Genomic DNA, 24,109 nt, shown 5'->3' with positions numbered 1-24,109 from the left:
GTGCCTGGGTGGCACTTAGGAGCATCTGGGGCCTCTTCACTCCGAGCCCCTCTTGTCCTGCTCCTTACTCCAAATCACGAAGATCCATCAGTGGAAAGCATTGGACGAGACAATGGACCTGGGGCTGGGAGCCCCTTCAAAGGGCAGGGAGAGGCTGAACAAAACCAAGCCCCAAAGTTTACCCAGGACGAAGTACCAGGGGCCATCATGAAGGCAGAAAAAGAAAATTCACAAAATAATAGTTCCTGTCATACACCAACTGCCTGTTCTGGCTGGAGATGATTTATACGATGTCTAATCTTTACTAAAACCTGGCAAAGAGGGTTCTTACCATTCCCAGCTGATAGCTGAAGGCTAGAGAGGTTAAGTCACCAGCCTAGGGTCACAGAGCAACAAGGAAGGAACCAGGACAGGACTCAGGGCTGTGCTTCCTGCTCACGACAGTGTCTCAAAGCATAACTTGCAGAATTATTTTTTGGGGGGTAGGGGGCAAGGCTGGGGTGGGGGGTGCTCTTAGCACAGCATGTGGGATCTTAGTTCCCAGACCAAACTCATGCCCCCTGCAGTGGAGGCTAGGTGTCTTAACCACTGGACCGCCAGGGAAGTTCCTCACCTGCAGAATTAACTGACGGGGGCCACACAGGGCTTCCCAGTCCTATTCCTGGGTTGGGAAGATCCCTTGGAGAAGGGAAAGGCTACCCATTGCAGTATTCATGGGCTTCCTTGGTGGCTCAGATGGTAAAGAATCCGCCTGCAATGCAGGAGATCTGGGTTTGATCCCTGGGTTGGGAAGATTCCCCTGGAGGAGTATACAGCAACCCACCGTAGTACTGTTGACTTGAGAATCCCCATGGACAGAGGAGCCTGGCGGACTACAGTCCATGGGGTTGCAAAGAGTCAGACACGACGGAGCAACTAAGCACACAGCACAACAGGCCACGTAAAGGAGACTCTGAGTCCTGCTCAGAAACCCCAGGGGTGAGAGAGCAGGTGGGGGAGGTAGGCAGGGTGTTCCCCGTATCTGGAGGTGCCAAGTAAAGGTGGCCCCTGGGGCTTCCAGCACCCGAAGCCTGTGGGGGCGGCGGGGTGGGGGGGCCGCTCCTGCAGTACTGCAGGGTGGGGGGTGGGACCTGCACTCCCCCTCCCCCAGGAGGTCACTCAGAGAATTCCCTTCAACTACTCAGGTGAAACCTAGGTGAGGCCCCACAGGCTGGAAGCTTTGATCTTATCACACATTCCTGCCCCAGCCATCCCAGTCCTTGTCCCCTCCCCACCTCCTCCCACCCAGGAGGTGAGAAACCAGGCCGACTTAACCCTTTCCTCCCACTGTGTGCTGGTGCTTAGTCACTCAGTCGTGTCCGACTCTTTGCAACCTCATGGACTGTGTAGCCCTCCTGGCTCCTCTGTGCATGGGGATTCTCCAAGCAGGAATACCAGAGTGGGTTGCCATGCCCTCCTCCAGGGGATCTTCCCAACTCGGGGATCGAACCCAGGCCTCCTGCATTGCAGGCAGATTCTTTACCGGCTGAGCCACCGGGGAAGCCCTTTTCCTCCCACTGCTTCAAATCAAATCCAGGCTTGAGCTGATCTCTGCCTCCTTTCAGTTCCCCAGAAGAGTTGGGGTCGAGAAAACAGGATGGGAAGTGGAAAGCAGGAGGTTCAGCCCTACTCCTCTCACACAACCCCGCAGGACCGCAAAGCTGAACCCCAGTGGCAGCTTCCATCTCTCCTGAAGCAAAATAACCAGGCACTTCCCTGGTGGTCCAGTGGCTAAGACACCATGCTCCTGGTGCAGGGGGCCTGGGTTCGATCCCTGGTCAGGAAACTAGATCCCACATGCTGCAAGTAAGAGTTTGCACACTGCAACTAAGAGATCCTGCGTGCTGCAACCAAGACCTGGCACAGCCAGATAAATAGACAAAAATAAATGAAACAATATAACCAGGCTCAGTATAAATAAGCCTGGCTGTTTATTTCCATAAGCTCAGCTGAGACTCATAGCAAAAGCGGCCTGCTCTCCTCTCTGCATCTTCTCCCCTGCCCTAGCCCGGAGGTGGGGGGTGGAGGGTGGGGGCTGTCTCCCCAAGACCCCTCTTTCCACAAACTACCTGGAGGAAAACAGACAATAAATAGAATAACAAATGAGGAAAGAGACAAAGTCACAAAGACCCCCGACGTCTCCTAGAGGTCATGTGGCCCTAAACAGCTGTTCCTGAGCTCTTAGAAGACTCTGCCTTGAAAGCAGCCCCCTTTATTGGCTGACCCTCCCTTTATTGACTAATCTCCCTGATCAAACTAGAAGCTCCTTCCAACCATGCTTACTGGTCATACCTAACACAAGGCTGGGCATAGAGCTGGCACTCCATAAATGTTTGCTGAATGAGTGAATGAATGAATGAAAAGTCCCATGTTGCATCTGGGGAAATCAAGCTCAGAGAAGTTACACGACTCACCCTGGATCACACTGACAGGGCCAGGAGTATAGGAATCCTATGACTCCTAGTGGAGTGCTCACTGGCTAAACAGACATTGACAGGGTCCCTAGATCCTAGCTCAGCCACAGCTGAACTGATGTGGGCTGAGCACTGCAGGAGGGACCCCAGGTCCACAAGGGAGGACAGGAGAGGCATCAGGAAAGTCTAAGGGAGCAGGGAGCCTTCTCCATCTCCTAGGCCAGGGCCCGGCACGTGTGGGCAGGGAGTCCGTGAAGGGAGACAGAGATTGGTAAGATGCCAGGCTATACCACCAAGTCTTGAGGACAAGCTAACTGTTTCCTCCAAGAACTCAACTTCCCCTTTCTCTGAGTTGGCAAGTGGCCCAAAAGCAAGAAAGGAGCCCATTTTATAGGTAGGAAGAGTGAGATCCAGGGAAGAGGGTCAGTAGTTGGCTGGCAACCAAGTAGAAGACCAGGCCTTGACCTCTTGCCTCCTGATCTGACCAGTCACAGGCAGTGGACTGGAAGGCATGTCACCTCAGCTATCGTGGTGACTTCCTTGCATTCTTTCCCAGCGTTAATGATTCCAACAGCAGGCCAGGGCCTTCCTGCTCACGCGTTGGACAACAATGTGAACCCAGGGACGATGGGGACAGCTTCTGGCCCCCTGCCCCAAACACTTTCCTCCTCCACGGGCCAAATCCTCCTTGCTCTTAAAGCGCCACTTCCTCCAGAAAGTCTTTCCAGAGAACTCATGCCAAATTGATTTATTCCCTGACAGTCCGCTATTGTCTAGACTGGAGTTGTGCTGGGTAATTATGACTCGTGAGCCCTACCTCTCCAACACGACCCGGAACTGCTGGAGAGTAGGGGCCACGATGCTAACCTCTTCCAGGAGGACTGGCAGAGCTGGCCTCCATGCCCACCTTCCTCTGCGCCGGGCTGTGTGATCTTGGGCAAGTCACTGCTCTCCTCTGAGCTTTTTCCCATCTGGGAAATGGAGGCATAATCCTAGCTGCGCAGGAAAGCTGATAACGCAGACGGAACGCTAGCACAGTGTCTGCCGCACGTTCAGGCTTCAGGCAATGAATGGGTGAGTCAGTGAATGCGTGGATGAATCCTTGATTCCTCTGCTGCGCAAAGACGGTCAGACGACACAGTTTGGGACTTGTCTATAGATTCTGCTCCCAGCTGCGTCCCTAGAGACGTGGGCACAGGGTTGGCTCAGAGCAGCAAAAACCCACCGAACTCCAAACAGAGGGAAACCTACAGACCTCAAAAGGAGCTTGGGACCCAATCGAGAAGGACCCAGGTTCCAAAAGGTCTCAGTCCCCAGGAAAGTCAAACCCACCTCCTTATGGAATGTCGTCACTAAACCGAGCTGGAGGCCCAGGGGCAAAAGGCACCCAAGTCTGAGAATGGGAAGGAGCTGGTTAAGCCCACATGGTAGGTACGCTGCTTGCTGTACCCTCTGCCAAGGCGAGTCCGGTCCACCTCCTCCAGGCAGCCTGCCGTGACTATGCCAGCCCTCCCAGATCGTCCTCTCTCTCCCCAGAACAAGCCAGACCCACTCGGGAAGGGGCAACAAGTCTGGAGTCACACAACATAGGCTGTGTTCCCAGCTGGGCCATGTACCAAACAAATGACTTGGGCCAGCCATGCCCCTTCTCGGTGCCTCAACTTTCCCTTCTGCAAAATGGAGATAATAATGCTAACGTCAAAGAGACTGCTGCGAGGGGACTACGCTGGCAGTCCAGCGGGTGAGACTCCGCGCTCCCAACGCAGGGGGCCGGGGCTTGATCCCTGGTTGGGGAACTAGATCCTGCACGCTGCAACGAAGACACAGTGCAGCCAAATAAGCTTTAGAAAAAGATGAAAAACTGCTGTGAGGATGGGATTATATAGGATAATGTCCCAGATGGCCCAGGCTTGGCTAAGAGAGGGTGGCGACTTTAATTAGAAGGTGCGCTGGCTGATGACCTGGGTGACTGAGGTCCCTGGGGAGGGCACCCTGGAAGTCCCAGGGCACAGAGACTGGTCTGTCCTCAGGAAATCATCAGTCTCTTCCTCTGGCCGAAGGGTCACAGGATGGCAAACAGCAGCAGAGGAAGAAGAGCTGTTAAGTGACAAAGGCCACTGGGGCTGCGATTTATGGGGCCAGAATTTCAGAGCATCCCGCCCAGCAAGGGATCCAAGAAGAGATATGATCCCAGTTCCCAACTATTTGAAAACTGGAAATGCCAAACAAGGAGATGGATGAGTCAGCTGGGGTGAGAAAGGGAGGCCAAGACCTGGGGCGGTGGAGCGGGGGCAGGGAGGCAAGGCTGGCTCTTTGGGGGTGAGTTTGGGGAGGCGGGGGGGACAGAGAGGTGGGGGCAGGCACTCGGAGGTGGGCTGGGAAGGGGCCAGAGGCAGCTGGGAATTCCCAGCCCCACCCCAGGAGAGCATCTGTGGGGTCATCTTAGGCCACCTCTCAAGTCCTCCCCTCCCCGCCCCCTGCCCAGCCCTAGCCTGTCTCCCCACCCCCACAGCCTGGGATGGGGAAAAGATGCCAATGGTAAAAAATGAAACACCTGGACGTGCCCCCACCCCCGACCCCCTCCAGTGTAGAAGGGTCAGGGCTCTACCCAGCAGCCCAAGGCTAAAGGCTCAGGGAGGTGGGGAGAGCTTCCCTTTAGTCCTGCTGTTTCCAAGAGGCCAGGGGAGCCAGATTGAAAGTTGTGCAACCGCAACCACCCCCGCAACAGAACTGCCACAGGATTCCCCAAGGCTCCCTGGGCAAGGTCCTGCCCTCTCCAGTGGGTCTGGGCAGGGGTGGGGGTGGGGGTGGGAGATGGAGTCCCAGGGAGCCCCCCCTCCACCATTCCCGTTAAGATGCAGGAACATCCTTTCTGCACCCACGGGAGCCACTTGGCCACACCTCCTGACACTCAGAGCCCACCAACTGCACACATCTGTGAAGGGGACAAGGAGTCCACAGGCTCCAGCCTTTCCCAGGCCACACCCTGGGGCGTGCCCCCCTCCTTCTCCCCTCCAGGAAGGAGCAATCAGGGTGAACTCTGTCCTGCAGCTGCAGCCTCAGTGGGGGAAGGGGGGGCCGGTGACCGATCAGATGCAGCTACATCTGGGGCTCACAGACTGGGAAGGACAGGCAGAGGGAGCAGGGATGATCCCTTAGCCTGGTCATTCATTCAACAAGCCCAGAGCAGGCCCTGGGTCAGGAGATGGCAGTAGCTGTGATCAGGAGGAGATGTGTCAGGCTGGGCACTGGGAACCCTGAGTCAAATAGCACTCTGGCTGTGCCCTCAGCAGGAACTGGGCTAATAAAACAGCCACCAACTGTCAAACTCTTGCACGTTCCAGGTAGGCATCTGCTTGGTCTCATATGCACCTGGGAAACAGACATCGTGATCCCTATTTCTGAGGCTCAGAAAGATGAAGGAACCTGCCCAGGGTCACACGGCTAGGTAGGGGAGAGCCAAGACTCGAAGGCAGGATGCCCTGAGCCCACACATTTCCCTTGACCATGTCGCCCAGAGAAAGGGGCTCTGAGTCCAACAAGGGCACAGACAAAGGAGGATGGCCAGGTGGGCACTCTGGCTTGTCCTACACGTTTCAAGTCTCAGCTGAGAGCGGCAGCTAGGAAGAAGAGCCTTCCTGCGTCCAGGGACCAGGAGCAGCCCCTTCCCAAGCCTAGCAAGGAGCTTGGGTCTTCTTGGCCTGCTGGCTTCTTCATAAGTGTTCACCTACTACTATCCAGCAGCCTAACACCAGGCAAACTGCAGTGAGCAAAACTGAGTGCCTGCCATCATGGCGCTTCCATTCCAGGTGGGGAAGACCGTGAATTCTAACTAAACACAAAAATATACAAGCTGTGAACTTAGGCTGGAGGGTTCCCAAGGATCAGTGTCTGTAGCTTCATTCAGCAAGAACCCCACCCCTGCCCCTACAGGCCAATGCAAAGTTTCCAACTGGGAGCGGGGCAGGGAGATGCCCTGGCTGCGAGTCCAACACTGTCCCCACCCCCATGGTCCCCTCCATCTCCTGCCGGTCTCCGTCCTCCTCCCAAGCCTGCTCCTGAGGGAGTCCTCCCATCTCCGTTAATGGCAGCCCCATCTTTCCGATGCTCGAGCCAAAACTTACGGAGACATCCAAGGCCCCTCTTTCTGCCCCCTCCCCACCCAAGCCCAGTCCATCAGCAAATCCTGTCAATCCTATTTTCAAAATACACTCAGGATTCTATAAGCTCCCATCACCAAAAGGCATCACTGAAGGGCTGGGTCGCGGCCTCCCTGCTTTTGACCTTGACGCCCCACACTGCCTTCACAGTGCGTGCAAAGTCGCTTCAGTCGTGGCCGACTCTTTGCAACCCTATGGACTGTAGCCCTCCAGGCTGCTCTGTCCACGGGATTCTCCAGGCAAGAATACTAGAGTGGGTTGCCATGCCTGCCTCCAAGGAATCTTCCCGACCCAGGGATCGAGCCTGTGTTTCTTATATCTCAGGAACCGGCAGGCACCACCTGGGAAGTTCCTCAGTGTTTCGTGCAGATACACCCAGCACACCTCCGGGCCTCTGTGATCACCACTCCCCCACCTTCCTCTAGATACTTTCGGAATCACAGCCTCATCTGCAGATCACTCTCTGTCCTCTTCCCTACTGTATTCTCTCTTCCAAACACATCCCCACCTGCCATATATAGTTAATTCTCTGTCTCACTGCACTTGCTACAATGCAAGTTACTCAAGGGGAGAGAACCAGACTCTTGTTCTTTGCTGTAGCCTCGGCAGGTACAGGGTCAGATACTTAGAAGATGCTCAATAGGTATTTGTGCAATGAATTTTGAGTCTAACACTTAGGGATGTCAGGTTACAGAATACTGAATTGCATACATCAGTGTCCATTCATTCATCAACATAGACTGCCAGACTCTGTGTGCCAGATATCCCCGAAAATCCAGTGCAACAGAGAAACGGGGCGCCCTCCCCCGTGGCTCAGGGACAGGGCTCCAGCAGGTGGCCAGGAGCTGGTCCTCAAGACTTCTCATGATGTCAGAGGTCCCCTCGACCCGGGGTGACCTGGGGATCCCTGCAGCTCTGGCATAGGTGAGCATCAGGGAAAGGAGGGGAGGTGGGTTCTAGGGGCAGCTGCGACTCGAAGGCCCCACACGGCCTGGCCTCAAAGAGCTGCCTTGTTCCCAGGACTTTCATGACGGTGCCCCTGGCCCAGCCACCCCTAGCAGCCACTCGCCACTCCCTGCTCAAGGCCGCTATTGACATGGACCTGACGCCACCAGGCTGGGCAGCAAAGCTGGCGGCTCCCCGCGAAGTGAGTTCCACACATTCTTCTGGGTTTCAGTCAGCCAGCTCTGGGCGCTGGGGCGGCCAGCAAGCCCCAGCCAGGCCCTAGGAGCAGGAGGGGGCCACAAGGGCCAAGACCGGGCTTAAGGCAACATTCCAGCAGGGCCGGGACCCTCAGCCCAACCTCCTGCTTCCTGGCGGGAGGGAGATGAGGGGAAGGCCAGGGCGGGCCCCGGGAACAAAAGTAGTGGGTTCCGAAAGCAAGGGCGGTGGGCTTCGCAGATCCCTGGGAGGCTGCTAGGGGACGGGGACACATTCACCCCCTCTGCCTCCAGCCTGAGCCCTCGCGGCTGCGAGTGGGCTGGGGTGGGGGGCAACCGGCCAGCGCTGGGAGTCAGTTCTTCCCACATGCCCCCAGTGGTCGGAGGGTCCAGAACCCACATGCCTGGCCTCCAAGTGGCTTCTGAATCATCGCTCCAGATCTTTCCACATCTTGGGCGGCCCCTCACCCTCCCTCCCCTCCCAAGGCCAGGCAGCCCTGAGGCCTCTGCGGGCTCACCCAACACCATCAGCCCCCCAGGGAACAGCCAGCGGAACCCAGTGAGAGCTCCACGCAGGGCGCTGAGCCATTCTCCCCCTCACTTTCCACACAGGGAAGGGCCCAGCCTGGTCCACTCAAGGCCTTAAGGCCACGGGCTTAATTCAACTATAGGGTCTCAGGGACTACTGGTGGGGAAATTAATTAAGAAACCTACGAACACACATGTAAGCCCACAAATGACTGTCCTAGAGTAAAGTCTTTCTCCCTCCCGCCAGGACAGGTGTCCCCAGGAGGCCCTGGGGACACTCCGGCACATCCATCCCGAGTGCTTCTGTCCCCAAGCCAGACCCCGTTCTTCCTTGCCCGAGGAAGCCCTCGCACCACCTAGGACCTGAGTCCTTTTATCCACATCAGTGATGACAGTTTTATCAACACCTACTGCCTGCCTGCCTGCTCCAAGCGAGCAAGGACGCAGGCAGGGCATATGGTTTCAAAGCCTGGCTCGTGGGGCCACGAGTAGAGTGTGTGTCCGTGGAGGAGCAAGTTACACAATCTCTCTCTCTGCCTCAATCTTCTCTGCTTAGAAAATGGGGGCTGTACTGGTAGCTCCAGCTTAATTCATTCAACAGATGTATTTACTGCGTATTTACTACCGGCCAGGCGTCAAGGATACAGCAGCAGTGAACAAAGGCACAGAAGGCTCCGCTCCTTTGAAGATTAACCCGGGGGAGTGGGGAAGGTAAACGGGTAGATAGATACACATCGGACAGTGACAAGGAGAAACAGAGCCGAGGAAGAGGGCAGGGTAGTCAGGGACTGGAAGGATGCGAGGCACCGGGCCACACAGATATCTGCAGGACAAGCACTCTAGGCAGAAGGAACAGCAGGTGCAAAGGCCCTGAGGTGGAAGTGTGTCTGGAACGGTCCAGACACAGAGACTGGTACGGTTAGAGGGAGCGAGCAAGGGCGAAGCGGGCAGGAGGAGAGAGTCGAGAGGCAGAGGCGAGGGGTGCGGGTGGGGGCCAGATTAAGTCAGGGGCTGGGTTCTGACGTGAGCAATGTGCGGAGTGCAGGGAGGTCCTGACTGAGGGGACTACACGCGATGATCTGTTGAGAAACTTCATGCCTGGCGGATGACAGAGGGCACGGACAAATGCGAACAGTATCTGTGATTTCGTCTGGCCTGCTAATAACCCCAGACCACCCTCCCCACCGCTGCAAACCCTAAACCCAGTCACCTCCTGCCACCTTCCTTCCATCTGTCTCCCGGGCCGGCCTCAGGCCCGCAGGTCCCAACTTGCCTGCCCTCAGCCTGTGAACAGGCCCAAGCTGAGCCAGCTGGGGGCCAGGACGCCCCAGACACCGGGAGCTCGGCCTGGGACGTGTGAGGTAGGAGGCGCCGTCCATCTCTGCCTCCCACACCAGCCTCCACCTCCCTCTGCAGACAGACGTGCTCTGGAAATCTCCAGGGCACACTCACAAGCCCCTCCTGGTGGCAGATCTGGAGCAAGTGGGGGAGGACAGGGCGGCCGGTTTTGTCAAGGGGAGGGTTGAGGTAACTCAGGCCCTGAGGGCGGGGGAGGCTCCTCCAATCCAGCGGAGGCAGGAAACAGGTATCTCAGAGACTTCCCTCCTGAGCGCTGGAAAACACCACAATCACCCTCAAGAATCCTGTCTCTTGGCAGGGCTGGCCCCACGAAAGGAAAGGCTAAGGCCCCAGGAGGAAGGAAGGGGGTCAGCAGGCCAAGGCAGGCCCTGAGTCACCGGGGCCTGGCCCCCTCCCCCAGCAAGCCTCCCCCACTGCTCTGAACTGAAATTACTCCCGCGCTTAATCACAGACCACTGCTTCCTCTGTCTCCTGCCCCCAGTGAGGTCCTGAGCTCCTTAAGGACCACCTCCCCCTCCCCCGTCCTGCCCTCACCCACTCAATAAGGGCTTGCAGACAAGAGCTGAAAGGCGCCGGGAGAGAAAGGGCAGGAGACAAGGAGAAGCCCAAGGCTGCCTAGAGCACAGGGATAAGAACCTGCCGTTTACAACAGACTTCTTGCCCCCATTTAACAGATGCGGACACTGAGGCTCAGAGAAAAGAACTTGTCCCAGATCACACAGCTAGGAAGTGGCAGAGGTGAGATTCAAACTTGAGTCCATCATAAGACTCCAGAAACCAAGCTCTTTGAAGTCCTTCGACCCCCAGCCTTGGGTGGGACCATGAAGACTTCCGTGTGGCTGCCGAGGAGACTGTAATTTCACAGGATCAGAGAGCTGCCTGTTCATCGGTCTTGGTTCTGGGGAAGTACAGAGAGCGCCTGTTTTCGCTCACCCTTATAAACTCCCAGTTTACGGTGCACTGGTGCACAGGAGGTGCTTAGCCAGAATCTACAGAATGAATGAACCCTGAACTTGCTGTCATGGAATGTTTAAAGATGTTTCAATGTTTAAATGCTTAGAGAAGACGCGGTGAGCGAACGAGTGAATGAGGACTGGCTGCAATCCGTGAGTTTCTGTGGAAATTCCTCCCCCTCACAGCAAACAGCTCCTCCCCGCCCCCAGTCCCCGCCATCCCCACTCCTGTCACAGCAGAACCGCTGATCAGGGGGCAGAGTTGGGCAAGGGTCAGAAAAGGAACATTCCTTGTGCTAGGCTGGTGCCTCCTTTTTTGGAAAAGTAAAGGTCAGTGTTGGGAGGTGCAACCTCAGGTCAGGACTGGGGAGCCACTGGATGGGCCCTGATGGATGTTTGGGGGTGAGAGGCTGAGACAGAAAATTAAGGAAGATGCCCAGATGGGGATGGGGGAGGAGAAGTGCTGGGGGTGGGGTGGGGCAAGAGAGGTGAGGGGTCAGGTTTGGGGTGGGGGGTTAACGAGTGACTCAGGAGGGCAGAGGTGAGAGGAAGCCAGCAAGGTGGGGACAGGGAGTCAGTCGGTGGATAAACACAGGCCAGCTTAGAGAAGTCCCTCTCTTGGCTCTGAAAACAGGGGACAGGGTTGGCTCGGGGACCACCTGAAAGAGGCTGGGTTGGCTCTGTGGGTTCACCACTCAGGCCCAGCTCCCCAGATGCGTCCTCAACCACCCCTGCCACCAGCTCCCTGCCCAATGACCCCGCCCTGCCCTTCTCAGGTTGACTGGGTCCTGAGAGCTGCTCTGGGACAAATGTACTCTCTCCCTTAGCTTGGGCCCATCCAAGCTCAGAACAGGGGAAGGGGCTGTAGGAGCAGGCCTCCCCCACACCTTGAAAATCTGGAAAGAAAGCTCGGGAGACAGATCCACGGACTGTCCACCACAAACTGGCCCAGCAACAAGCATTTCTGCACCTACTCCACCCAGTCCGGCACCCTGAGGCCCCGTATTTTGAGTTCCCCTTAGGCATGCTGGCTGCTCTCAGAGAGGATAACAGCTTGCTCAGAGGTCACACAGTTGCTCAGAGAAGAGCAGAGACTGATTCCAATCCCTGAGCTGTGGGACTCCAGGGCCTGTGGGTGTTCCGCTGAAGACTCAGTTGTGTCCAGACTGGTTCTTTACTTGTGCCTGCCTGGTGACCAGCTCCCCAAGGGGACGGACATCGTGGTAAGAAAAAAAAAAAGTTCCCGTGAGGATGGATAGAGTCCCCATCACCACTGACTGCCCCTGTTCCAAGTTGGCACAGAAAGGTGTGTCCTCGCCCAGCCAAGTTCCCACCCTGCTCCAAGTTCCTCAGCCTGCCCACCTCCCCCGCAAGGAATGGCAAGGCCGGGCCATGCCTACCGCGACTCCGAGACTCGGCAACGTGGCCGGGCGACCCACTGGACTCCCACGAGGACCGGGCCAGCCCCCGGACCCTCGCGGAGTGCCCTGAGTGGCCCTTCGGGAGAGCGCCACGGAGGACGGTGGCGGTGGCCTGTGCCAATCCGGGGTCCCCGGCGGGCGCCGCCGTCCTGGGCCAGAGTCCCCAGCCGTGCAGCCTCGGCGCCCCCGCCAAGTTGGCGGGCGCGGCGAGCCGGGCCCGGGGCGCCTCCCGCCTCTCCGCCCCGCACACTCACCGCGAGCAGCAGTCCGTGCAGCAGCAGCAGCGTCAGCAGCAGCGCGCCCGCCGCCCGCTGCCCCATGGCCCGGCCCGCTCCGCTCGCTCAATAGCTCGCTCGGCGTCCGCCCGCAGCCGCCCGCTAGCCAGCCTGCCGAGACCTCCGGACGGCGCGGCCCGCTCCAGCCGCCCGAACCCCTCCCGCGGCAGCCCCGCCCCTGCGGCCGCCCCGCCCCGCCCGGGGAAGGCCACGCCCCCTGGATGAGGCTCCGCCCCCGGGACAGGGGCCCGCGCCCCGGGACGAGGCCCCGCCCCCGGGACGAGGCCCCGCCCCGGGCCGCCCCCGGGTTCAGGACTCCTCTCCCCTGCCCGCCGCGCAGCCAAACCCAGCCTTTGTCTGGGCCCCCAGGCCCCCCCACTATTCCGAGCGGGCTGCAGCCCAGCCCGGCTCCCCGCCAAACCCGGCCTGGAGTCAGGGATCGGACCAGGGCCGGCGCCCTGCGCACGGGATCGCCCTCTCTCCACGTGCACACCTCTCTCCCACGGCCCCACCGACCCTGGGACCCCAAATCCATCCGCTCTCGCCGTCTTTCACGCCCCGCAGACGTGACTCCGCGCACCTTCCAAAACGGCACGCGCTCACCCCAGCGCCCTTCTTACACAGGTCACACACGCTTGAGCCAGCGTGGCCTCCCGAGGTCACCTGCACACTCACAACTTCACGCACTAACTCGCTCTCGGCCACTGTCCGTGAACGCTTGCTCACGCTCACCTGCGTCACCGAACTTTCAGGTACTAACAGTCCTCACCCACTCAAAAGATCCTTCTCTCCCCTGAAAAGGCACACCTCTACAGGTGATGCATGGGACACAACTCACACTCTCAGTTGCTCACGTTCACAGTCATGTTTTCACACCCGCACAGACGTGAATCCCAGTATAGGAAGCTAAATGCCGCCTTCATGCTCGGGTTCCCCTCAAGGTCTCACAGTTCACATACAGACCAACATTTCTCACATGCTCAGCTCAGTTCAGTTCAGTCGCTCACTTGTGTCTGACTCTTTTGCGACCCCATGGACTGCAGCACGCCAGGCCTCCCTGTCCATCACCAACTCTTGGAGCTTGGTCAAACTCATGTCCTTCCAGTCAATGATGCCATCCAGCCATCTCATCCTCTGACGTCCCCTTCTCCCACCTTCAGTCTTTCCCAGCATCAGGGTCTTTTCAGTGAGTCAGTTCTCCGCATCAGATGGTGCACAGCACCTGCATTTTTTATGCTTTCTAACACACTAACCACAGTGCCTTATAGAGGACACTCTATATGAAACTGAGGTTCCCCTGACACACCATTTTCCTGTCACTCACAGATCAACTTTGATTCACAGAAATCCTAGCCCTGGTGCCAGAGACACACCGGCCCAGGCCCAGACACAAACAAACACTGCCAAAGCCCCAATCACAGATGCTTGGGACTGACGGCAGTCCCTGATGACACAGCCCCACAGACAGCACACGCGGCCCTGACGCCAGGCCTCCCCAGGCCGTGGGCTCCTCTGCCTGAAAATTTCCAGGGCAGCCCAGGCTGATGGGTGGAGAGAAAACTGGGATGTGTGAGTGTGTGTGTGTCACACAGGAAAACGTTTTGAGCAATGACAGAGGGAGGAGAAGAAACCTGAAGTTTCCATTGTTTCCTGTGAGAGTTGCTAGGCTCCAGAGACTCGTGGCTGGGTTTGCAGCCAGAATTGAGGTGAGTTGTGGACAGAAGGAAATGTCCAGCTCACTGGGTGGCACCAGGCCTGGCTCCGGAAGGCGTGTTCCCTGTGATAGGGGCCTGAAGGCTTCCAGCCTTCCATCCAGGAGATGAAAAAACACTGGCATCCTGATTGGCACCTAGGGGGTTGAGAAAATATTGGCATTCTCACTGCCAACCTAGATAAATGCCTATCTCCAAAAGACTAGGTTCTGCTCCACCCTGTGGGACGTATCCAGGAAACCAGCTCAGAGCTGTAAGGAGCAGACAGGACATCCACAGTGGTCTGGCCAGCTCCCTGGCCCCAACCCAGATGCCAGACACAGCACTGAATAAAGTGTTTCTGGTCCAGATAGGAAGGTAGAGGTGGACAGAGGAGGGATCCCTGATCTTGGTGCTTGTGTGTGTGTGTTAGTCACTCAGTCATGTCCGACTCTTTGCCACCCCATAGACTGTAGCCCGCCAGGCTCCTCTGTCCATGGAATTCTCCAGGCAAGAACACTAGAGTGGGTTGCCGTTTCCTTCTCCAGATCTTGGCGCTTGGTGAACCCCTAATCTGCTGAAGAGAAAACGGAAGATACAGTCCCTGTCCTCAGGTTGTTCTCAGTCTGATGGAGAATCCTGTCTGTACTGCCTTGCTGTGCAGTCTTGAACAAATTTTTCAACCTTTCCATGACTCCAATCCATCGTTTGGGCAAGAAGAATAACGTTAAGACCTTGGGAGTCACAGTGCCGTTATGAGGATTCAAATGAATTAATATATATATTTTTAAAAGGAACTGTTTCCTGTTACTTGCCTGGTGGTCCAGTGGCTAAGAATCTGCCTTCCAATGCAGGGGATGTGGGTTCCATCCCTGGTTGAGGAACAAGGATCCCCCATGCTTCAGGGCAACTAAACCTGTGAATCACAACTAGAGAGTCGGCACACTGCAGCAAAAAGATGGTCCCACACGACACAGTTAAGACCCCACGGCCACGCCTAAGGTCCAGGGCAGCCAAGTAAATAATAAAATTAAATACTTAGAAAAAAAAAATCAGTTCGTGGCACATGGTAAGCCCTAAATAAGCAGTAACCATTTCTTTTACTGCTGTTTCTGAGCGAACTCCCAATCTGAAGAGGGAGACACGACTCTGCCCTCAGGGGGCTCCAGTCTGATGGAGGCGCGGTCCCTGCAGCCAGTGTTGCTCTCAGCCTGAAGGCCGGGTGTACCTCTGCCCTCAAGGACTTCTAAAGTCTGATGGGGGAGTACAGCCTTGCACTTGGGAACTCCCTGTCTGATGAGGAAGGCTACAAAACTCCAATGACTTCAGAGCTGGCAGGTGGCCAGCCTCGGTGGCAGGATTTTTCCAAGGCCTTGCCTGGTCCGTGGAGGGTCAGCATCCATGACGAATCCCATTTTGTGAGCTACCTCAGTCTCTGTTCCCTACCTCGGGCCCTTTAAGTCCTAAAGCCTTGGCTTCTTGGGTGATTTGCTCATAAGCAAAGGAAAAGGAGAACAAGTAACTCTTTGTAGATGTGCAGTCAAGACTAAATCTCAGCTATAAGTCTTGCTTCCTAAAAGGCTGCGGAAAGAGATGGTAAAGCTGCCTAGACTGGCAGGAAGGGGGCTGACTACAGGGCAGGAAACATGGCCTGCCGAGAAAGTTCCAGGCTAACTCCACCTCCCGGAGGATTGGTCATCCCCCTATTTTTTCTGCATCCTCTCCTTCCCACTAAGGGATTTGGCCAGCTCTGCTTTATTTTTGCTGTCCTTGGTATCTTTAGTAAGTGTTCTCAAGTTGCTTTGTCTACAGTCTGGCTATCTCCTCATATGGCTTTGAAGAAGAGCAAAGGCAAGGCCTTGCAGACGCCAGTTGAGCCGGGGAGGGACCTATAATCACACTGCGTATGTACTCACAACTCTGGGCCCTGGCCACACTCTCTGGGATGGAAACAGCTCATGTCTCACAGAAAGTTCCTTAGATAAGGAAAGACTACCAGAATCTGGAGAGGCGAGAGCAGCCAAACAATTTGGCTTCTGAAAAACGGGAGTCTGATCTAGGATCTCTAATCTGATGGGGGAGTACAGACTTTGTGGTTCATCCGTCTGTCACTACAAAACCAACAGAACTCAGCTTCCCCTGGGTTCCTCTCCCACTCCAAGTCTTTTCTATGCCTCAGAGCTTCTCACTCCTCCTGTATTCCTTTATTCATTCAGGGCTGCCGTGGACGGTGGGGCGGGTTGTTCACTGAACAAGTGTATGCAGCCAAGGGAGGCCTATTGCGGTGCTACATCTGCCCAGAGAGGGTACCTTTTGAGAGCATGACCACAGGCGCCATTTGGCCTAGTGGTGGTGCCTTTCATCCAGCAATGAAAGTAAACATCTACCACATACATGTGTTCCAACCCCTGTGTCAGAAAGCAGATGCCGGCAGCGTAAGGATGTGTACCTGGGTGAGAATGTGGAACTAGAAATTGGTGTGAAAGGGAGTGAGGATGGAAGAGAGGGGATAAGGAGACGATGTGTAGAAGAGGAAGAAGATGGGGGAGGACACGGTTCTAAGCAGGCAGCGAAAGATCATGGAGACAGAGGGACGCTTTGCAAGGTGGGAAGATGCCGTCCAGGCCAGCTCTCCAGCCGCTTGCCTCCCCCACTGTGGTCTTTGCACATGTCCTTCCTTCTCCTCCGTAAGTGTGACTCTCACCCAAAACCCACCCCCTTTCAACCTGCTGCTCTCTCTTTCTTTTTCTTTTAACTTTCTTTTAGGGTTCAGCTCAAACCTCATGTCACCATAGAAGCCTCCCCAACCTCCCAGAGTAGATTGCTCTGCTTTCCCACAACCTCCCTCCCCCATGCTTCTCCTTCTTAACATTTTTGACAACTGCAATCACTTGGAAGACCGTCTAATATGAGGAACGAAGAGACAGACAAAAGGAAGGCAGAGAGCATGACTATCTGGTCTCCACCCCGTTCCCAACTGTATCCCCTGTGAAGAGCACAGTGCCTGGCTGAGCTGGTCCTTGAAAAGTTTCACCTGAATGAAAGAACAAGTTGGTTCAAGCATGGCACAGGGCATAAATTCCCCCCTTTCTGGTTGTGCCTGGGGCAAAGGTCAGCTCCCTTCACAGTCTGATCAGCCTTGAATCTCATTGAATTACAGTCCCAGGCTGTAGGCAAGTGAGTGTATTTTATTACTGCCCTTTGCAGACAAGGAAATGGAGGCCCCAGGGATGGAGCAGCTTGCCTGTATCACACAGTCAGTACAGGATGGAGCCAGGATTTGTGTCTGTTTGACTCTAGAACCTGCATTCTGAACTGTTCCCATTTCTGCTTCCCACTGGGTTGTTCTCAGCTCTGCCCAGGCAGAAGTGTGAGGCTTCTGAAAATCACCTTGGGTTTGACCCCCTCTTTCTCCCTCCTATTATTTCCCCACCACCCTTCATCATTATCAGTTGCTTTGTTTGCTAAGCTTCCACCTTGGGGCCCAGGTCCAGAGGAGGGTTCCCACGCTGTACCTCACGGATCACTGGCCCTCTGAGATGCTCTTTGGAAAGGGGGTTCCCTGGTCCAGAAGTTTGACAACTCTGTTCTCTTTCCTGCACTGTGGCCACCCCAAGGGACCCAACACAGGAAGGTTTCTGAGCAGGCCTCCAGAAAGCCTCCTGTCCAACTCTGCTCAACTCAGCATTCCTCAACATTTTAGAATGGAACCCACGTGTTTTTTGGAAAAACCTTTCAACATCTCGCAAGACGGATGTTTCTCAGAACACGTCTTGCAGATACTGCCCCAGAGTCTGGCTCCTGAACTGACCATAAATGGTCTCTGTAATTTGAATTTGTCCCTGGAGCCCCCACACCCCTCCAGCCAGGCTGGAATTCCTGTGGCCTCCATACACCCCCTCACATTCCTGCCCATGCACCCCTGCTTCAGCTCTAGATGTCTGTGCGGGGGCTGCAAGTTGGAACTCCATAAATGTTCATTTTTCTTCCTTTGTCACTACACATATGGGCGTTTTCACCCACTGTGATCGGCATATGCTAAAGATTTCCGGTCTTGCTTTTCTCTCTTAACATTTTCATTAAACACAGTTCGATGTGTCAGTCAAGACCAGGGCTACTTAAAAATGGCTCTGTGGACTGGTGCCAGTCCCCAAACTGTGTAATACCAGTCTGAGACAAGATAAGAAGCTTGCTCAGAGTGTAAATCGACTATGTCAGTTAAGCACTTTGTTTAGCTCAGCTGACACTATTTTTCTCTTGAAATACTTCGTCCGTTTTGGAAGCGGCACATAGATTTACAATCTGGTACAAGCTCTTCATTGCAGATGGTAACTGTTAGCAATCTGTGGGCCAGCGACTCTGAACTGACTTTGCACATAATATTTCTAATAATTATTTGACATCTTGTCTCATCACCACACCATCATTCATTAACCCTATCCTATCATGGGATATTTGGGCTGTCTCTAGTCTCTGTAGGGCTTCCCTGGTAGCTCAGATGGTAAAGAATCTGCCTGCAAAGCAGGAGACCCGGGTTCGATTCCTGGATCAGGAAGATCCCCTGGAGAAGGAAATGGCAACCCACTCCAGTATCCTTGCCTGGAGAATTTCATGGACAGAGGAGCCTGGTGGGCTGCTGCTCACAGGGTCGCCAAGAGTCGGACATGACTAAGCGACTAACACACACACAAACACCAGGTCTCCGTGGCTCATAAAGCCTTGCTATAAGCAGATACGTACACGTCTGTGGGTTTACTGTTTACTTTCTGCAGTTCCTTCAGGAGCTTAGGGACCACAGATCTGAGGCCAGAGAGGTGGGGTAGCCTGAGCAGGGTCATGAGTGGCAGCGGCCGGCCTCCCACTCAGGCCTCCCGACCCCGGCCCCTTGCTCCCTCCTCCGGCCCACACTGCCCTTCCCACTGGGCAGATTTCCGTCTCTTTCATGCTTTTCTTTGCTGGGCTCTGTGCCCTCTGCAGCGTTCCCACATGTTGTCTTTAGGAGCTTGAGAGAAATCCTTTTGGAATGTCCTGTGCCTTCTCCCTGAGTTCCCGGCTTTGTTCAATTGTTCATGAGAAATTCCTGCCTTGTTGGGAGGGGCCCAGGAGGCTGTTGAAAGAGTTTGCCAAAAATGGTGGTACCAATTCGGGCAGAACACACATTGGAGGCTCTGCCTCTCCCCATATTTCAAGTTAAAAAAGGACCACGTGGATGCAACTGGTGGGGAGGGTGTTTGCCCACTCCTATTTCCTCTGTAGAGCAAGCGGCAGTCATGCTCAGACAGAAGAGATAGGGAGGGATAAAGTGGGCCTCAGGAATGAGGGGTGGGGTGGGCCAAGGCTTAGAGGGTTAGCTTCAGAGATGAGGAAAGATAAGGGTGGGATGAGGGTTAGGAGTAGGATGAGTGTGTCTCTCCAACACGCATCTCGGTAACACAATGCATTTATTTTCTAGAAGCATAGCATCATTCTAGCAGATGATCTGTTTGAAAAGGGCCACATTGGATTGTTTTAAATAAACAAAAGGAATTCTAATATCATGCAACTATACTCGGTGTTACCAAAGGAGGCAGGGACCAGTGGGTTAGGCAACTGAGACCGCAGGTGGGCTTTCAGGAAATTCCTCCCTTTACTGTTTCCTGGGAAGAGCGAGTTTCAGGTGAATGCTCCCCCGTTCAGAACATCAGTGCTGGGAGCAGCCCAAACCTCAGGGGTTAAATACCATCTTTGCTTTGTCTAAATTTCTGCATACTCTGAAGGCTATGATTTCCCCCTCTTTCTCCTGGAATCTGTTCAATAAATACTAAGAAAGAAACTGTACTTTGGATGGAAAGGGCATTATGCTGAGGGGCTGAGCCCTGGGGTGGAATCCCAGCTCTGCTATTTACCAGTTGCTGGGGTTTGGGCATGTCACTTTCTCTCTCTGAGCCTTAGTTTCCCCCTCTGTCAAATGGGTACTAACCTAGGCTGGCAAGGAAGAGAGTTCTGTGAGTCTATGTTTTAGGTCTTGGCGCCATGTCTGACTACGGTGCGGGTGCTCAATGATAGTGACATACGTCTGTAGGTGTGAAGAACTTCCCTGGGCCACCCTCAGCCTCGGAGACACACGCTGCTCTGTACACAACCTGGGCAGCACAGCAGGCTCCTGCGTTGTTCTGCAACTGGTATGCGACTTCCTGTTTATATGGTTCCTACAGAGGCGTGGCTTGAACAGTGGACCTGGGGCACTCTCTGTGGCCTCTGCATGGCCGCACAGAGCAGAGGGCCTTCTCTAAGAGCCTTGTTTTCTCTGGACTTGGGCTGAGTGACTGCTGGGATAGAATCCTGAGTACTGAGTTTCTACCCTGGGTAACAGTAAGGCCAGCGCAGAGACCCTGTCCCTTTTGGGTACCACTCAATCCTGAACCTTCAAACTTGAACACCCACTATGTACCGTGCTCTGCACTGACATCTCTTGTTCACTGATCACCTGTTGTATACATTTGCAGAGCGTCTATCTCTTGCAAGATGTTGTAATCCTGAAGATAATTACTGAGTTGGACACAAAATTAGTTTGGTTTCTTTCTGTAAGATGTTATGGAAAAAAACCTGAATGAATTTTTGTGGCCAACCTAATATTATTATTGAGTGCCTGCTTGGCACATAGTACTCTATAATGAAAATGTTGATCATTCTTTTAAGAGCCCCTGTGTTCTGTGATTATAGCCATCTTCATCATAATCATTTATAACTGAACACTCTGTGCCTCAGCTTCCTCATCTATACAACAGGGGCAATTCTTCCTTGGAGGATCGATGAGATGATTGAGTTAATACACACAGAGCATTTGAAACGATGCCTGGAGTATATTGTAGAGCTTAATAAATGTTGGCTGTCATGATGAATATTATCAGTTATTGAACATTAATTATATGTTCAATAACATATAAGTGTCCCTTATTATAAGGGACACTGTCATTATTCTGAAAGTAATAATAGTTAAGGTTTTCAGTTTCAGTTCAGTCGCTCAGTCGTGTCCGACTCTTTGTGATCCCATGGATGGCAGCATGCCAGGCCTCCCTGTCCATCACCAACTCCTGGAGCTTACTCAAACTCATGTCCATTGAGTCGGTGATGCCATCCAACCATCTCGTCCTCTGTCGTCCCCTTCTCCTCCTGCCCTCAATCTTTCCCAGCATCAGGGTCTTTTCTAGAGAGTCAGTAGTACCTATAGTTAAGGGTACTGAACACCTATTGGGCATGAGGCCTTGTTCAGTTGCTCAGTCGTGTCTGACTCTTTGCCACCCCATGGACTGCTGCATGCCAGGCTTCCCTGTCCTTCACTATTTCCAAGAGTTTGCTCAAATTCACGTCCGTTGAGTAGGTGATGCCATCCAACCATTTCCTCCTCTGTCATCCTCTTCTCCTGCCCTCAATCTTTCCCAGCATCAGGGTCTTTTCCAATGCCTTTTCAATTACGAGGCCTTGTAATCCACATCAGTATAATAACTGAGGCCCACTTGTGAGCCAGAACTGGGCTAGATACTGGAGACCCCAAGAACAGTGTCCTGGGCAAAGGCGTTATAATCTGATAAGGTGAAATTGGACAGTGTTGAAGGCAAGCATCTCTGGGAGAATCAGAGGTGACTCTAAGGCAAATATGGGCAAGAAGGGGAAGCCTTTGAGTGGCCAGACACATGGTTTAGGTATCAGGACACCCGACCAATCTCTTGAGCTGGACCAAAATGGAACCCAGTGAGCTGCATTCCTGTGAATGTTCACCTGGGGAATGGGTTACTGGGGGCCTGAGAACCCACCAGACAAAGGCCAAAGTCTTCTTCCTGGGGCGAGAAGGGGTGCAAGAGCAGAGGAAAGAGCGGCTGCCCTGCTGAGCTTTGGAGCCCGGGAGGATCTTCCCAGTCCTCCAGAGATGGAACAAAAGTGGAGGTGAGGTCAGTGGGCTGGGGGTTCGGTGCCTCACTGCTTCCTCTGCCCTGGGGCCACTGCGTCAGTCTCATGGAGACTCACACTTGCCGCCTTCTCTGCCTGGCCACAGGGCTCGGCCACAGCCAGCACCTCCTCTAAGAGCACGGAACCTGGTCCATCTCTGGGTTCTGCATTATTTCAAGATTAGACCACTCCATATTCTGAGTTGCTTTTATTGGCCCTCAACTCCTACAAGAAGGGACTGGGACTGAAATTCAGAGCCACAAAGAAAGGGGCCTGAACAGCCACTGGGAAGCCTGGGAAGATGGTCAGGACTGAGGAAGCCTGAATTCTCGGGTGGAGGCAGCCTCAATTCTCAGCTCGGGAAGCCCCAGGCCTGGCTTGGAACTAGGAGAGACTCAGAAATATCTAAGTCTGAGGTCCCTTAAGAGACTGTCGGAACAACCCCACTCATGTTACAGAAGGGGAAACAGAAGCCTGGAGAGGGGAAGTGATGTCCCCAAGGTCTCAGGGCAGGCGGGTGGCCAAAAGAGTTTGGAATCCAGTCTCTAGAGTCCTTTATGCAGGAAGATGGTGAATAACTGGGTGCCTTGTGGGGCCTGATTCTTCAGCACCCAAATCAATTGAGTCTCTGAAGGTTTAGAGCCCTCAGTGGCCCAGAGAACGTTTTCCCAGACAGCGCCACCAAGAAATTGGGGACTACCTTATTCTGACCCTTCCAGCCCTCACCTGGCCTGTACAGACCTCTCTCTGCAGAGTATCCCAGGAAGGGCCATCCATTCACCTGCAACCATCCCTGGTTGACTGTTCCAGTGCATCTCACATTCGCCATCAAGGTTTTCTCTACATCCACCCTGGACCCTGGTCGTTAAAACCTCGTCTTTAAAAGAACAAAAATAGAGGCTTCTCTGGCGGTCCAGTGGTTAAGACTCCATGCTTCCACGGCAAGGGGCACGGATGTTAGCCCTGGTCAGGGAACTAAGATTTCTCATCCCGCATGCCTCAGTCCAAAAAAAAAAAAAAAAAGACACAAAAGAACAAAAATACAAAAAGCACTGAGAACAGCACCTGCCACGTGGTAAGTACTCTGCGAGGGCGTGCTATCAGCGTCATCCCGTCCTTGCTACGTCTACCTTTCTGCTCACGTGGAGCTGTGCTAAAACCATGACAATCCTGAAAGGCAAAGGATATGAATAGGGAGTCAGTAACAATCCTTTAAACAAACGAAGAATGTCAAGAGTGGCTGGGAATGAGCAGCCTCAGCCGAGGCTGGGCAGCTTCCTAGCCTCACTTCAGGTGGTGCTTTCAGCATATGAATTAGAGGCCCCAAACTCAGGCCTGCAGGCCTCGCTCATGCAGCCTGCAAGCGCTCTTGTTCAGCCTCCGGAACACTGTATTTTTGTTTGCATTTTGTTTTGTGTTGGCGGTGCCACACGGCATATGGGATCTTAGTTCCCCAGTTAGGGATCGAATCTGCGCCCTCTGCAATGGAAGGGCGGAATCTTAACCGCTGGTGAAAGTCACTCAGTTGTGTCCGACTCTTTATGACCCCACAGACTATAGAGTTGATGGGATTCTCCAGGTCAGAATAACGGAGTGGGTAGGTGTTCCCTTCTCCAGGGGATCTTCCCAACCCAGGGATCGAACCCAGGTCTCCTGCATTGCAGGTGGATTCATTTACCAGCTGAGCCACCAGGGAAGCCCAAGAATACTGGAGTGGGTAGCCTATCCCTTCTCCAGGGGATCTTCCCGACCCAGGAATTGAACTGGGGTCTCCTGCCTTGCAGGCGAATTCTTTACCAACGGAGCTATCAGGGAAGCTCCTTAATCACTGGGCCACCAGGGAAATCCCAGCACCATGCTATTTTCAAATCTGTTGCTAATATATAGAAAACCAGATTCCTGGGTTCTCTTGAAAAGGCAACCACCTGTTTGAGACCTGGGTTTAGATGAGGTATCCCTCTCCCCCTAGCGTGAGTGGTCTCCACCACTGCCTACCACTCTCCCCCTTCACCTGTTCACCCTGACCTTCCCAACCTTGTAGGTCCTTAAGTGTATATCCTCTCCATCTAAATGGCTTCCCCCTACCCCAGTGGAGGCTTGGAAGGAGCATTTTGCTACAGACAATTTATTATCCGCAGCCGCGACCGGATGGACATGTGCCCTCTTCACAGTTGGTGTCGATG

At 54.3% G+C, this 24,109-nt stretch overlaps 1 protein-coding gene across 6 annotated transcripts in view; it reads right to left on the bottom strand.

Annotated features, from left to right (window-relative positions):
- HSPG2 (heparan sulfate proteoglycan 2) overlaps positions 1-12,434 on the bottom strand; it is a 110,955-nt gene extending 98,521 nt beyond the window's left edge. For all 6 annotated transcript variants that reach the window (XM_042244606.1, XM_042244607.1, XM_042244609.1 and 3 more), the window contains exon 1: positions 12,289-12,434. In XM_042244606.1, coding sequence (XP_042100540.1) covers positions 12,289-12,354 — 66 coding nt within the window. In that variant the 5' untranslated portion in view covers positions 12,355-12,434. The remainder of the gene's footprint in view (positions 1-12,288) is intronic.
- Between the last annotated feature and the right edge of the window lie 11,675 nt (positions 12,435-24,109).

Source organism: Ovis aries, chromosome 2 (assembly GCF_016772045.2).
Source record: "Ovis aries strain OAR_USU_Benz2616 breed Rambouillet chromosome 2, ARS-UI_Ramb_v3.0, whole genome shotgun sequence".
NCBI classification, from domain to species: Eukaryota; Metazoa; Chordata; class Mammalia; order Artiodactyla; family Bovidae; genus Ovis; species Ovis aries.
The sequence above is the reverse complement of the archived record's forward strand: the minus strand, read 5'-3'. Positions and strand labels throughout refer to the sequence as shown.